Here is a 16,401-nt window from a genome sequence, read left to right on the forward strand (position 1 = left end):
TAGAGAGTCTTAAGGCGGGCTTAACAGGATAACGACAGTCCTGCGACGGTGAACAACAAGGAAGGTGGCTATGGCGAACGAAGAGCGGTTGTTTGAATCGGCGTTGGCGTCAACTTTGGAGGAGTTGGACTTGTGCTTTTCTTTGAAAGTTGAGCAACACAATGCACTTAAGTCATTCTTTTCGAAGAAGGATGTATTTGCCGTTTTGCCAACCGGATACGGATATGGTCGTAGCGCTGGCCTATTGCATGCCTAGGCAGTTTGAAAGACAATTCTCTGCCCGCCCCTTCATGTCAAAATTAACTGATACAAGAAAAGATTCAGATACTTCACAAGTAAGCAGTGATGTCTGTGTGGCATTTTCTGGAAGGGTTATCTCCATCTCCTGTGAGTCCGAATTAAGGGATGATGGTTGGGAATACTCAGAAGCCACAAAGGAGACAGACTGTCAATAATTTAACAAAAAAGAGGGGGAAAACATTTCCCTTATACATTCATCTGATGAACAACGCAAACATTGCATTACACTACACAAGTATTTCCATTTAAATATACATATAGCCATTTCATCTGAAACAAACCTGTATCATATTTGATGGTTAACACCCCAGTTGAGGGATCATACTAAATCCTCAAAAACATCCTCATCCACTTCGGTCCCAGAACTGTCAAAAACCTTCACACCTTCCATTACAGGTGGGACACCAAATTTAGCAAATGCTAAGAAATGAGCGCAAAAGCTTGTGTTAGCAGACAGATTAATCCAATGATCTAATGAAGACTAACTACCGGTACACATTTCTTACCTGCACTCACTGTAAGGTCAAGCTCTGTTATTCTTACAAATGTCTGGACATCGCCAAGTTTTGCTTTAAGTAGCATCCTTCCTGCAGAAAACAGCATTCATTAAGGTTAGTCCATACAAGTCCACATAAATTAAACATGTTAAACTATGTGCTCATGCATGCACAGAATTCAGTAGCAAAGGAGTTATCTCTGTGGTAAATCAATTCAAGCATAGATATTTTAAGTAGGGATGTGACGCTCGAAGCTGACGTTTCGAAACAGTGTCGAGCTTCCGAAACGCAAGTGTTTCGAACAGTGTTTCGAAGTGTGGTTCAAAACGCCCATGTCACGTGACCATGGCTTAGTGAGGCTTCGTGGTGTTTCAATTTGGTTTGGACAGCTGGCACACTTGCCGCGCGAGCCAATTACCCGAGTAAACACCTGTTTGATCTAAATTACAAAGTCCCAGAATGCTTAAAAGTCATTCAAACACATCCTATCTTTGTGGTTTTTTTGTGAGGAGAGAGATTTTAAGAGATATAGCGACATAGAGACATATAGAGATATAGCGATTTATAGTGCATTCTTGTGATTGATAGGTTAGTGATATAGATTAATTGACAGGCTAGAGACAGACAGTAAGCGTTAGTTTAGATAGATATAGTCTAGTGACGTTAATATTTAGATAGTAGCAGAAGTAAAAAAAATATATGACTGATGCCTTTATTTCAAGAACAGCTGACCCTTTGAAATACTGGCAGGAGAGGAGAGTGGTTTATCCAAACCTAACTGTGATGGCAAAAAAATATTTGTGCATGCCAGCAACAAGTGTGCCTTGTGAAAGAATTTTTTCCAAGGCTGGGGAGGTTTATTCAAAAACAAGAAACAGATTAAATGCCAAGACGGCAGAACAACTGTTATTCCTAAATAAAAATGTATGTTGACATACAAAAAATGTGTTGTTTATTTTTCCCATGTTGTACCTGATTAGTCTAACCTGCTTCACATGTATCCTTTATTTCCCTACAACATGTTCCCAAAAAAAACCCTGGGCCATAAGCATAGCCTACATTTTAAAACCATTGTAGCATTTTCCTCTCCAGCATATTCCAAAGGATAATGTACTATGAAACTGAAATAACAAAACATCTAACTGGCAGATATAAAAATGTTCTAGTTACTGAACGCATATACTAGTCTGAAATTTCTAAGCACCAGCAGGGAGTCGAACACCGGCCGCTCCGGCCGAATGCAAGTGTGTTAACCACTGAACCACGTGGCTGTGGACGAAATCTTGCGTTCCATGTTGGCTATTTATATTCTTCGTCTGAAGCAGTTGTGCTTCACGGTCAAAATGTGATGTTAGCAAAACTGGCCACTAGATGTCACCATGGAGTTACGTGTGTCGGATTGTTTCGAAACCTCGACACATTCCGGCGCAATTGCTTCGAACGTTTCGTTGTTTCACAAAGCCTCGTTCTGCCCATCCCTAATTTTAAGTAGGAGGGGTTACTTTGCACAATTGACTTCACTTTAATGCTACCAACTTATAAAGCTGTCTAAAACGTTACAAAAATTGACAATAAATGATCAATAAGCCGAATACATGCGAGTTATCAGCACGTGTTGAATCATATTGTGCTAACGTTAGACGGTATATGTGTCGCTAGTCAAACTAACATTAATTTAGCTAGCTGCTAATTTAGTCTACTGCCCTCCATAATGTAGAATCACAAGGTTATGATTACCTCGACTGGCTTGGTCTAATAAGACGTAGTTTGCCTAAAGTCAAACTACTTCAACATTAAACTTACGTGACTGCCCGGGCTTTTAGTTTAACATTCAGCTAACGTTTGCTATTTTAACCAACTCCCTTCATGTGCAGCCTTTGCTAAACCATGAATGTTAACAAACAGGATCTGATCACCCCTCTAACGTTACACGTTATCTCTAACGTTAATGCTAACATTGTCTAGTTAAACGTTAGCAACTAGCTTGCCTCATATTACAACATTACAACATGGGGGATTTATTGAAGGACTATTCAATTAGGCTGCATTAACTTGTCGCTACATGTGATGTAACATAACACATATAATCTTACATTAGCACCAGATAATTTTCTTAATGTGGTTTTCCACACTGTTTTTTTTTTTACGTGAGAGCTCATAGACCAGGGGGGTATTCCAGAAAGCAGGTTTACTGGCTTAACTGGGTATGTTAACCCAGAGTTAGCGGTAAACCTGGGATTTCAGTTCCAGAAAGCTCAAAAATGATCAGGCTATGTAAGTAACTATGGTAACATAGGCTCTGAACTGAACTGGGTATGTAACCCAGAGTAAACGATAAACCTGGGATTTCAGTTCCAGAAAGCTCAAAAATGATCAGGCTATGTAAGTAACTATGGTAAAATAGGCTCTGAACTTAACCTGGTAGGGGGTAGGTTTTGTTCAGGTTATGTTCAATTATGTTCGGTTATTTCAGTGCATGTTCAATCAGGCCGCTATTTTTACACTTGTCACACAATGGCGTTTCATTTTGACGAAGGTCCGATTGACAAAGAAGCACAATATAATGTAATTTTCATCCGTGCAATTCACCGTTAGAGGGCGATAAGACCGCGACATCACATGATAGCCTATCCATTCTTTTCCAAACAAGTTTTTCAAGAGCGCTAGAGTTTTTCAGCTGAATCCTAATATAGGCTAGCCTGGCTAGCGCCACCACTTCTCAATGAGACGTGGTCTGGGAACCAAACGTTCATTTTCTCGTATTTGAAAAAAATGCCCAGATCCGTTTATTGGGTGCCACGGATGTCTATCAAATGCGTCTGTGCATAGCTCATCATCGTCTTGCTTTCCCCCCTGTTCTGTGATTGGTTCCCTATCTCAGGCGAAAATTTGCTCATGGTCTCCAGGCTGCCTTAGCAGCGTGAATCAAATCGTGCGCAAGGCAGCATGGGAACACCCAGGATAAATATAGGCTACTTGAAAAGCATTCTCCATCCCTACATTATGCATGGTGGATTAGAATAGAATAAAATAAATCTTTAATGTAGGCTAGCTAGCCTACACCACAGTGGACATTTGTGTTTGGCTCACCAGACAGATGGACAAACAACATCTCAGACACATTGAAGATATAATTAAAACAAGTACAGTACAAAAAAGGGGAAACATAGCCTATAGAAAATGAATAAATAAGCTTAAATATAGCTGTACAGCTCAGTCGGGTATGCATGTTGTCACTAAGTTTGGTTAAAGGCACACTATGCAAGTTTTTTAGCTTAATGTACCTTCATTTAACAGCTTCAGAGTCATTGGAATGGTTATATGACCTTTTTCGGGTTGAATGGTGGCCGTCTCGCTTCTCTCTAGCGCCTGTGAGCGGAAAAACCACCCTTGCAACTGTGGACCGGCGGGCCGATGGCCTCAGTGTCAGGAAGTATAACGAGTGTAACGAATTGCTTTACTGCATTCAAATACACATACACGCCAGGCACCGGCTAGAAAAAGGTAGCGATGGAGTTTCTCAGACATTCATCATGACAGAGCCAGCGAAAAAGAAGCAAAAACCGAGAAAACAGTAAGGAAACTGCCAATACTGCATAGTTTACCTTTAAGAATGCTGATGGCATTTGGGATAAAATATTTTTTTAATAGGCTACACACGCTCTCCGACTGGGAGTTTTTGTAGTGTTGGAGACGCAGAGCATATCGGCAAGCTGTCGGTCGGTGCGTAAAGTTTGCCTTGCCCTAAAGCAGTTCCTGCGCAACTTCATTCGTTTTCCTGGACACAAACCCACGATGATCATTAAAGTGTAGTTTCACCAACTGGCAGGTCATCATCACTTATTACATTTTCCAAATGTGCACCGAAATGTGTCCAATACCATGCCTTCCGACATTCACCCTTCCGATGATGGAGCGCAAAAGTTTAACTTGGCCCGCAGCTGCAGGACCTGCGTTAAAATAGAAAATTACATTTGGGATTCTCAAAGAATTCTATGGCCCACTCAATCTGTTACAACTAGGCTAGTTTAAGAAAGCATCATTCAAAGCAGTCAATACAATACGTGATGTCCAGTGAATTATTTAATTGTTCTTTTGACATTAAATAGGCTATCTTAAACATGCGCATTTACACGGTCAGTTAGGCTATTCTCTGCCAAGCAAGGTCTCGGATGCAGGCGCTTAAGTATTGCTCTTTTTTTGTTATTACAGTTCTCTCCTCCTCGTAAGCCTCGACTACTCCGCCTCAGAAAAATACGGTGCTCTTCCTTTCGCCGGTTTCACTCATGGTTTCGACTCTCAATAGATGATGCCTTTATAAGTTCGCCGTGAACGCGCACAACTCTAGGTTATCTAACACAGGGTTGATTTAACTAACTGGTAACCGGTGTTTTGGAACCGACAGCTCGGGTTTAGTCGCCACAGGTTCAGACAACCCAGAGGTTAAGTTTTATCTCAGTGTTTGTTAAACCTCCTTTCTGGAATACCCCTCAGTTGCACATTTTTATTATGTTATCATGTAGTGCGGCTAATTAAACAACGATGCCTGGAATGCGTCAATAGAATGAGTTACTTTTTTATGTGTTGGATGGTGGGGGTACGCGAGCCGAGTCAGGATGTAGAAGGTGGTCCGCGGGGAAAAAAGTTTGGGAACCGCTGATGTAAAGGAAATAGATATGGAAGTTCCCTTAATTCTTAGATATGACTGTTTTACTGGACTGTCTAGACACTAACATTCCTATTCAACAGCCCACAGCTCTGCACTTGACATTGTAACATGTGTACACTACCATCACCACCACACGTCAACCACTTTTGCCAGGATGGATGTCTCTATTAAAATGGATTCAGGCTGACATTCTGTCTTGAAATACAGTATCTGTATGGAGAAAGTCCATTATCTGTTAAGTGAACAATCAGTCACAATTATTCATTTCATAAAAGGATTGTTCACACATATTCCACTTTTTTAAAACCATTATGACAAGTGCAGTTTTTGAATGTAAAAGTAAAAACAGAAATAGTTTATAGTTTTTTTTATTGATTATAAATATATATATTTTAATTTTTTGTATGTATTTAATGTGTATTTGGTGTACTAGACTGTGTGTGCATGTGTCTGTGTGTTTGAATGTTTTTGTATTTATACTGTAGGTGTTTTGTAGATGTTTTCTTTGTTTTGTTTCTATGTGTGTGTGCAGTGTGTGTGTGAATGATTGTTGGTTCTGTGATGTGTAAAGGGGTTTCCTTGGTGTCTAGGATGACCATCATGTTGTCTCTGTCCAGACGGCCATCTCTCTATCTCCGGTCTCTCCATGCTGCTCTTCTCCCGATGTCTCTCTCTTCTTCTGTCTGCAGACTCATATTATTCTGCCCCATGGCAATGTAAGCTCCTGTTTCTTCATCTGCTCTACTCCAACCCTGTGATGGCCTTTGTTTCTACTTCATTCTCCTCCTGTTCCTCCTCCTGCCTCTCTCCTCTCCATGTGCTCTCTCTTCTGTCTTTGGTGACGAGGGCCCTGCCTCTCACCCCTTCTCTCTCCTCTCTCCTCCTGCTGTGTTCGTCCTCCTTCTCTGTTCTTGTGTTCTGCCCAAACTGGCCCTCTCCTCAGCACAACCAAGCCTCCTGTATTCCAGTGAATTCCCCCGTGGCTCCCATGCGGTCGCTTCTTCTCATCTCTTCTAGCCGTCTCCTCTGTGTGACGTTCACATGCGTCTGCCCCGTACCATACCCTCACCGCCATGTTGTGCCTGTGCTGGTTTCTGGGTTGTCTTTGGTTGTCCTCTCTCGTCTGTCTTTCTTACTGCTGTGGACCTCTCCAGTGTGCCTGCACCCCCTCTCTGTTATTTTGTCTTTCCACTCCCCTGTGTTGGTGCTCAAACTCACGTTAGTGTCCAGCTTTCGTGTCCTGCGTCAGTCTGTTTTCCTCAGTCGTCTCATTGTACACTTCCTGTTTCTTTCGTTTGTTTTTCGATTTTCCGCCTCTACACCCCCGCATTCTTTTCTTCAGCTCTTGATCTTTATTTGTGGTGGTGTTGTTATCTTTGACTAGAGGATTTTATGGAAAATGCATTAGTTCAGATATCGAGGGTCTCCATATAATGAGAAACAATTATCAATATGCTGTCATTAAGGCTGGTTAACACCTAAATACACCCCATCAAAAACCTAAATCTATTAAGCAAACCTAACAACATTCAGTCATGTGTAAGAATAGCTAGTATTTATGCTACCTGTTTACTTCTGCTGTGTCATATTTTAATACTTACCCAAATGGACTTTCAATGTAGTTGCCATGGTCACAGTGCCATTGTGTACTTCTTCCTCCTCCTTTTCTTCTCTCTCCTCCACACACTGTTTCACCTCCTCTTGCTCCTCCTTCACTCTCATGTCCTGCTTCTCCTTCTCTTCCTCATGTGCCTTTGGACCTCCCCAAGGTCCCTTTGGACCTCTCCAGCATCTCTTTGCATCTCCCCAGCATCCCACTGGAGCTGTCTGGCATCCATTTGAACCTCTCCAGCAGTCTCTCACCCCCTGTCTTTTATTATGCCTTTCTCCTCTTCTGTGTTGGGACTCATGTTGGTGTCCATATCTCATGTCCTGCTTCTGTCTGTTTTCCTCAGTCATGTCACACTTGGACACTTGGAGTTTATTGTGTTTGTTTTTGGATTTGCCGCCTCTACAGCCTCGCATTCTTTTCTTCACCTCTTGCTCTTGATTGATGGTGGTGTTGCTCTCTGTAAGCAGATGATTTTGTGCAGCATATATTAGATTGGATATCATAGTTCTTATGTAATGAGAAACAGTTATCACCGTGGCTTCATTAATAACCAGGCAACACCTACATACACCCCAAGAGAAGTGTCAATGAACCACACAAAACTTGAGAGATTTTGAGTCATGTGAAACTGGATGAAATATGTTAGAGATACCTGTTTAGTTCTACTGAGTCACATGTTCATACTCACCCAGCGAGACCTTCAGTGTCGTCTCCATGGCCACAGCCCCATCATCTGTATCTTCCTTCTCTTTCTCCTCCACCACACACTCCTTCACTTCCTCTTGCTCCTTCTGCACCTTCATGTCCCCCTTCTCTGCTTTCTTTTTCTCCTCTTCCTTCTTTCCTTTGTTGTCCATCAGCTCCTCTCCATCCTCCACTGTATGTCCTGAAGATCTGTATGTATGTTTGTACACTTCCAGTTGATTGTGTTTGTTTTTTGACTTCCCGCCTCTACACCCTCGCATTCTCTTCTTTACCTTTCTGTTTTCATTTAGGGTGGCGTTTCTCTCTGTAACTAGACAAATTTGTGCAAAAACATTTAGTAAGTCAGTTTACTGTAATGCATTCATGGAACACTTCAGGCATTCAGATTCGGATTGCCACTGCATTTTAGTAATTTTCAGTGTGATCCCAGCCATGTTTTAATATGCCCACCTGTTTAATTATACTGTGTCTGTTAATACTCACTCTGGGAAACCTCTGGTCTTATCTCCATGGCTACAGTTCCATCAGTTGCATCCACCTCCTTCTTCTGTTCCTTCTCCACCATACACTCCTTCACCTCCTCCTGCTCATCCTTCACCTTCATGGCCTCTGCTTTCTTCTCCTCCTGCACCTCCTCCAGCTCCTCACCCTTTTCTTTAATCACTACCTCTTTATCATCCTCCTCTTTCCTCTCTTTTTTCTCATCTTTGTTCATCATCTCCTTCTCTGCCCCAACGTTCTCCTTCCTCTTCTCTTGATTCCCATTCTGTGTCAAATCTGTAAATTCAGATTGTAGGACAAGATGATTTGTATCACATTACTCTTATTCTTTCATTAGTAGCCATGTAAAATATGTGCATACGGCTAACAGACAAACACCTCTATCAGTCCAGAGTTTGGTAGGGTCATGTACATTTGTAAAACGAATGATCAATTCTTCTGTGCCATATGCATAATACTTACCCAATGTGCTCTCCATGTCCACAGTCTCATTATGTGCATTTTGCACCTCCTTCTCCTCTTCTACTTCCACCACACACTCCTTCACCTTCACTTGCTCCTCCTTCATGTCCAGTTCCTCCTTCTCCTCCTCCTTCTCTTTGTCCTCCATTTCCTTTCTCTCCCCTACTTCTTTCATCTCAACCCCTTTTCTCTCCTCCGTCTCATTCTGTCTTTCATCCTCCTTCCTCTCCTCTGTGCCATCTTCTTCCATCCTCTCCCTCTCCACTACCACCACATCTAGCGTCTCCTCTGGATCCTCTATATTCTGCCTCAAATCTGTACATTTAGACCAGAAGGGCGTTCAGTACATCATACGCATCTATTAATAAATGAGGTAACATATACATCTACCATCCCACCCAACACCTCAATCAATCAGGCAAACTTATGAGTTTTTAAAGTAATGTATAACTAGAAGAGATTAGCTAGGATCGACTGCCATGACTACTTCCATGGTTCACTTCTGCTATCTCAGATGTTGTAAAACTGGAAGAATAATCAAACTTTTTAGTTAATCATTCAATTCTGCTGCTTTATGTTAATACTCACCATGGGAGTCTATCAGTGATCTCACCAAAGCTACAGTCTCGTCTGCATCTTCCTCCTTTTTCTCGTCCTCTACCTCCACCACACATTCTTTCCTCTCCTCCTGCTCCTCCATCACTTTCTTTACCACTTCTTCCTTCTCCTCCTTCAGCTGTTCATTTCCCAGCTGCTCTCTCTCTTCCTCCTCTTTTACTTCAGTCTCTTTCTCTTCCTCCATCTCATTCTCTCCCTCCTCCCTCTCTTCTTTCCATTCTCTTTTTAACTTCTCCTTCCTCTCTATCCTCTCTTTCTTGTCCTCCTGATCCTCATTTTGCATCAGATCTGCAAATTTAGACCGGGAGGTCAAAATTAATCTTAACTTAGTTTTATAATATTGCATGCCTTCACTCTTGCCATTCAGGGTTGTTTGGTGCAAAGAAATAAGGTGAACACATCTGTGTACAACCCACCAAAACCCTCAGTCAACCAGCCAAACCAAAGAGTTTTGGAGAGTCATGGAAAACTGAAAGGGTAAACCAGTGTTTAATGGCTACCTGTTCATTTCTACTGTGCCGTAATACTCACCCAAAGAGTGTGTAGTCTCATCTTTCTGTGGAGTCCCATCATCTGCATTTTCCTCAACCTCCTCCTCTACCTCCACCACACAGTCCTTCACCTGTTCTTGCACCTCCTGGAACCTCTTCTCCTTTTCCTCCTTCTCCTCTCTATCCTCCAGCTCCTTTCCCTCCTCCTTTTCTTTCTCCTCCTTCTTCTCCTCTGTACCATCTCCTTTCACCGTCTCCTTCTCCTCCACCACCACATCTAGCTCCTCCTCTTGATCTTCCTCACTCTGGGTCACATCTGTACATTCAGACAAGGATGGCCACATTGTTATTATACTGTGTTTATTATATCATGTGATATCATAATACACTCAACCAGCCAAAAACCTCAATCAACCTACCAAACCTGAGAGTTTGGACGAGTAACTTAAACCTACAAACCTTATGTGAATATTTTTCTATAGCTATCTGTTCAATCTTGCTGTGCTGTGTGTTAATACTCACCATTGGAGACTGTTTTGGTTTTCACCAAAGCCGTGGCCTTGTCTGTATCCTCCTCCTTTTTCTCCTCTTTAATCTCTACCACATATTCTGTCACCTCCTCTTGCCCCTCTTTTTCCTTTATGTTAACTTCTTCCTTCTTCTCCTCCTCCTCCAGTTTATCATGCAGTTCTTTTTCTTCTTTTATTTCAGTGTATCTTTCTTTCTCCACCTTGTTCTCCCTGTTCTCCTCCTGATTTTCTTTCCCATCTTTGTTTATTCTCTCCTCCTTTACTGCAGCCTCTTCTTGTTTCTCCTCATGATCCTCATTCTGCATCAACTCTGTGTAAATGGGAACAAGATCATTATTGGTGAGTGAGTCTATCACATCCTATAGTGTAATAAATAGCTATTTGACATAATTCAGACTTGCAGCTATAATAGTTCAATCAATCAAACTTGAGAATTTGGTAAAGTTATGCACAACTGCACACATTCAGCTTGCTTTATGGGTACTATCAGAGCCGTATAAAGATATCTTTATACATACAGCTCTGGATACTATATGTTTGCACCAGGTAAATACATGGCCTTAATCTTAACCTTAATACTCACCCAAGGAGACTGTTGCCATCGTTCCAGAGGCCACAGCATCATCTGTGTTTTCCTGCTTTTTCTTGCTCTCCTCAACTGTCACCACACCTTCCTCTGTAACAGTTTTCTCACACTTTCCCTCCTTCAGGATATCATCCTCTTCTTTGATCTTGTTGAAGTCTATTTCCACCTCTTCCTCCTTCTCTCCATGGGTCTTGGTCTTCAAGTCTAGTTCCTGTTTCCATCCCTCCTCTTGTGCATCTGTGAAGTCTTTTTCATTCACCTTTCCAACTTCATCATTCTTTATGTCCTCCTTGTTGTCTTCCCTCTCCTGATCCTCTCTTCTTTTCTCTTCTGTGTCTGTCTTTATTTCCTCAGTCTTCATCTCCTCTTGTGTCTCTTCCTCCTTAATGTTGTTCATAAACTCCTCTTCCATACGATTGTTTGGTTCATCCATTGTTAATATCTGGGCCTCCTTCCTCAGACCCTGCCGTTCAGGAATCAGCTCTGCAGATGTCTCCAAGCTCTGCTTTTCGTCTTGTGTGTTTTCACTCTCCTGGTCTAAGCCATTCTCTCCCCTCTGCACCAAATCCATCTTCTGTTCTGGCTCCATTCCCCTCCTGACTTGAACTGACCTTCTGGCCCTCTCAGTCTCCACCATTTTCATCCTTCGCATGAGAAGTTTCCTGTACTCTCTCTTCATCTTCTTCTCACTCTTCTTTTGCCCTTTTACTTCAACTATAGTGATACCAAACAGCTCTAGTTGTCTCTTAAGATCTTCCAGGCTGTATTTTTTCAGCCTCTGCTTTCGTTCTTGTATGGATTCCCATTCAGAGTCAAACCCATACCAAACTACCGTTTCAAACTCCCTGGCAATGAACCATGGTTGTTCTGCATCGTCATCCTCCTGCTGTGCTTTACAGCAGTTAAATATCCATAGAAATCTCATAGCAATACAACAGCAATCTAAAAACCAACTACTCTCTGCAGTGTCTCATCCAAAAGGGAACTGAATGTCAAAATCACACCTTGTTATGTTCTATGACATCACAATGTTGCTTGCCTTCCATTATGACATACATAACAGCACCTACAAATCTAAGTTGCCGTGACAACAAATTCAGAACTAGTTCTGTGAAGGCCACTCTCAATGAAATAGCCTATATATATTATTAGAATGTAATATATCATTGCTCATAGATGAGAAAAAGATGCCATGTTTTCAGAATGGGTTTCATACAATTTAAGTACCATTGACTAATTCATTATTGACGTACAAGGCAGGATGGTGTTTTTTAGCAAAGGACTGTACAGTCACAATGGCATATCTTATGTGATCATGTAGGCTAAGCAATATCCAAACCAAAACAACTGCACCCTAGACTAAGCTAGTTTTTAACTAGATAAATCATTTTTTGTATATTTGGTACTTTGATCACAATATCTGGACTCATTTTCTATACCAAAGACACATTTATGTTCATATGATTATAGTTACGGTTGTACATTGTTCAACCCTCAATGCCATATAATTTCATGCCACACGGAAATGAAATAAACAGTATTATTACACATCATTGTTTAAAAGAAAACAATAACATATCACCCTATGTGTTTGTGAATTTGCACATATAATAGAATGGCAGGAACCGATTTCACCCGCCATATTTGGTCCCCCCAATGTTGACTACATGGCTACGGTCTTGATTTAGATAGTACAAACATTCTATAGCCTATTTCCATGCAAATCAGTAAAGGGCTAAAAAACAAACATTGCTCTAGCAAAGTCTGTCCAGTAGAAGTCAGGCTTTATCTAAATTGTAATGCCTTATTGATGTTGATGGGACGGAGACCTGCAGAGGTGTCCTAAAGGCCGACAGAGGCTTGTTCAGACCTCAGAGAGGACATTCCCAGGCTGTGACACTGTTCTGGTGTCATTATGCTTTTGCTGAATAGTTGAAAGAGATTCATGAGAAAATTGTCTACCTTACAATAGAAACAATGAGGAAAAATTCAACCTTGAAGAGAAGCAAATGTATTCTGAGAAAAAAGAAAGTGTCATAAAGAAATTAATACTTTTACCAAAAAACATGTTGCCCACAATTATTGGACCGAGGACGGAGCCTATGTCAAAGACTCTTATTGTTGCTTATGTCTTTTGTATATCCTTTGATGGATTAAAACATGTGTTAACTTTCATTGTACCTCCCTGAGTCTTTCTAATAAAAATGTCTTTATGATATTTTCTTTTTTCTCAGAATACATTTGCTTCCCTTCCAGGTTGAATTTTTCCTCATTGTTTCCATTGCAATGTTACAACGAATCAACAAAACATTATTTTTTTTTATACCTGTCTTTAGTCAACTTTACCAATAATTCTGGAGGGTACTGTACATGCAACATAAATAATACTCCTCCTAGTCACAATATCCAAGGGAAATCTTTGCTGCTTTTTGCAGTTCTCCAGACAAATAAAAGTCACTTAACTGTATGTGTAGAGTCTGTTTTATTTAACAGCTAAGACTCCGACAGTCCAAAATTGAGTCAAATCCTTGCTGAGACCCAATGGTTTGTCTGCTTTTATCTAGGGAAGACCACCGGCTCAACATAACTTAAAGCGATCATCAATTTGTGTTCATTTGTGGTTTGAAGAGAAATGGGTTATGACAGCAGTATTGCTTGCAAGTGCTTCCAAAACTAGGCCATGCAACCTCATTTCCATTCTGTCAAAGAGTATGAAGCCTTTTGCAGCCACCCCATGCCCGCACCCACCAACGACATGATGTGGGCCATCCAGGGTGCGATTTGTGTAAAAACCAGAGGGGGGGATAATTTTGAATAAGTTTGTAACCCCCACCCCCACATTTTTTTTTTTTTAAATGAACGAACGATTCATAGCCTAGTAATGTCATGGCTAATAATAGCCTATATTCATTTTGCCACCTTTGTAACATTTACCTTTATCTTAGTTTTAGTTTACCGTGATGTATGACTTTAAACAGCGAGTGGGTGATTCTCACGAAATCAGACTCATGAGGTGGCATTAAGGATTGTGATGAACAGATAAATGCTATCAATTTGGGAAACACTGGTTTATAAACATCTCATCATAGGCTATATTGGAAGTGATTAAAAGAAGACATTGTGATATTTTAAATGATGTATTTTTTACAATTTAATGTGAAATTCTCAGTACCGCAACGCGTCCATTACTGAATCTCGGCTCTTCAACTACATAATTTTAATATTTAAAATAAATAAATAATAAAAAACTTAAATGTATCTCATAAGGTAAATTGTTACATTCAATAAAAAGTTATTGCTTGGAATTCACTGGTAAAAGAAAAGAAAATATTTAGAAAAAGAACTTTGGTCACACCCAATATTCTCAGCCTCCGCAACAATTTTCAAGCACCATTTAAGACCACAAGGAACAGACAAAAAACAGCCATTTTGAGAGGGGGGACACCTTTTACTGTAACACCCAAGATGGCTACCAGGTAAGCACCTCATTTTATATCTCTCCAGATAAATGTTAAAAACTTGGTTGTCAGCGAGCATACACAACTTTTTGTTTCTCATTACCGAAACAGCAAGTTTTCAATGTTTAAAAAATGAAAATTTTATTGTGTTTTGGGAATTTTTAAGGTTTTTAAAGTCTAAATACAAAAAGCTAGCAAAAGTTTAGCCTAGCATCATGGTGGCCCCAGAGAGGCCCCAGAAGGTCAAGGTCACTCAGGCTCCGCAACAGCTTTCTCATACACCGCAACAATTAAAAGCCTGTTGCGGTGGAGAGATTCACTGTTGCGGTAATGAGAAATTAATGTTTTAAGTGACATGAACTTATATTATTTATTTATTATTTATTTATATTATTTATTTATTATTATTTATATTATTTATTACTCGTTATTTATTTACTTATTATTTATTTATTAATTTACTTGATATATAGTATAGTATATAGTATATTGTATATTATAGTATCTATGTCATAGTTTATTTATGTATTTATTTATTTACAAAAATATTTATTTATGTATTTATTTATATATAAAATATTTATTTATTTATATATACACACACACGTATATATCATCAATACTTATTAACAGTTTTGTTTTTATCTTATTCGGAAATTATATGGGTGCCGCTGTGGTCCTTTGTAATTGAGCACTGACCTGCTATATAAATCCGTTTATTATATGAATTTTCATAATTTCATGTCATTGCATTGCAGTGTTTCCCCTACAGTGTATTTAACAGCGGCGCAGCGCCGCCGCTGGATTTTCAGCGCCGCTGCAACATAATATCACGAGATTCACTTAACACACTGTAAAAGCACAACGGCCAACGTCATCTCGAAATTGTTTTCTGAAAGTCTTGAGTAAGTTAAGTGCATCAAATCCGCACTTAGCCTCTCATTATTCAGGACCTATATGCGGCATGATGTGTCAGGTGATTACAAGCCCAAAGACAAGTCTGCAGCCCATATGGCTAGCCTACGTTCTGAACACGGTTACATTGTTTAGCTATCCGACTGATGGGGTCTTGCTCCGCCACAGTGTAGCCTATGGTGTCATCGTTCACTTGTAGGTTACACAATAAATAGCCTACTTATAGGCCTGGTGACAATAAAAAATGATATTAGTTATATTTCATCACGAAGCTGTTTGTATGCCGTGAATTCGCTTGTAGCCTATGCCATATGTTAAGCTTGAGCAATTCCTCTGATCCAAAGCCTGCTTTGACACATTGACACTAATGTGAAACATGCATCCTCCTCTCCTAGCCTACATCAAATAAAAGAAACCAATTCATGATTACCGAAATGAATTTAACATGGGGGGAAAAAAGTTTGTTGCGATTTAGCCTACTGTTGTGATGCGGTTCTTTCTGCTGATTGGATTTACGTCCGGTGTCGTCAACTCTGAGAACTCTTGCTCCGGTTGACAATTTTATCCAGAGAGCTGATTTCCCAAAGATGAGCCTCCATCAACATTCAACGACAAATTATTAAAACGTAAGTAATGCAATAGAGTAAACCAATGTGCTACAAGGTGTATGGTCTTAACGTTAATTGTAGCCTAGACTTGTAACGTTAGCGTAGGGCTACATGTAATGTTTGCATGGGAAAGCTAGGCGAACACAGTCTAGGCCTGTTTAAACTTTCTGATAGTTAAAGGAAATATGAGCATATGTTGGCATATACGTATAGCCTAAATTCTGTCCACTTAGCTATAATAGGCTATCACAAACAGACCTTTTCTACGTTTGCGGCATTAGACATAGGAGCCTACATTCTCTTATCAGAAAGACGTGTTCTCATAACTTAAGCGTTCTCTTGACGGTGAGACGAACGGTCGCACTTCAATCAAGTAGCCTAGGTCCTTTTCGAGTTAATTGTGAGTGAGTTGTATGGTAACTGTGGGAGTGATGTAGAAGAAAAGTGAG

General features: G+C 40.4%; 1 protein-coding gene across 2 annotated transcripts; it reads right to left on the minus strand.

The window, feature by feature from the left end:
• Window positions 1-6,644: 6,644 nt before the first annotated feature.
• On the minus strand, window positions 6,645-11,970 carry LOC121685860 (glutamic acid-rich protein-like). 2 transcript variants are annotated; one of them, XM_042066689.1, is made up of 11 exons: window positions 10,969-11,970; window positions 10,378-10,695; window positions 9,896-10,171; window positions 9,528-9,652; window positions 9,335-9,467; window positions 8,747-9,061; window positions 8,267-8,560; window positions 7,767-8,093; window positions 7,468-7,535; window positions 7,068-7,437; window positions 6,645-6,846 (listed from the first exon to the last, which is right to left on the minus strand). In XM_042066689.1, exons 1-11 carry the CDS (start codon window positions 11,894-11,896, stop codon window positions 6,686-6,688), a joined length of 3,315 nt encoding a protein of 1,104 aa, XP_041922623.1. In that variant the 5' UTR covers window positions 11,897-11,970; the 3' UTR covers window positions 6,645-6,685. The 2 variants fall into 2 exon arrangements, with proteins under 2 accessions (XP_041922623.1, XP_041922621.1); XM_042066687.1 differs by having other exon boundaries at window positions 7,068-7,535; window positions 7,767-8,087.
• Window positions 11,971-16,401: the final 4,431 nt, after the last annotated feature.

The sequence above is a fragment of the Alosa sapidissima genome, chromosome 16 (assembly GCF_018492685.1).
Source record: "Alosa sapidissima isolate fAloSap1 chromosome 16, fAloSap1.pri, whole genome shotgun sequence".
Lineage (NCBI taxonomy): Eukaryota > Metazoa > Chordata > Actinopteri > Clupeiformes > Clupeidae > Alosa > Alosa sapidissima.

Bases quoted from the DNA above. Each gene is read 5' to 3' on its own strand.
- LOC121685860 (XM_042066687.1), bottom strand. From the start codon at position 11,896: ATGAGATTTCTATGGATATTTAACTGCTGTAAAGCACAGCAGGAGGAT. The intron at 9,653-9,895 runs GTGAGTATTACG...CTAAATTTGCAG, and splicing joins TGAGACTACACACTCTTTGG to ATCTGATGCAAAATGAGGAT. The intron at 9,468-9,527 runs GAAGTAAAAGAG...AAGGAGGAGAAG, and splicing joins TGGAGGAAGAGAAAGAGACT to GAAGAAGTGGTAAAGAAAGT.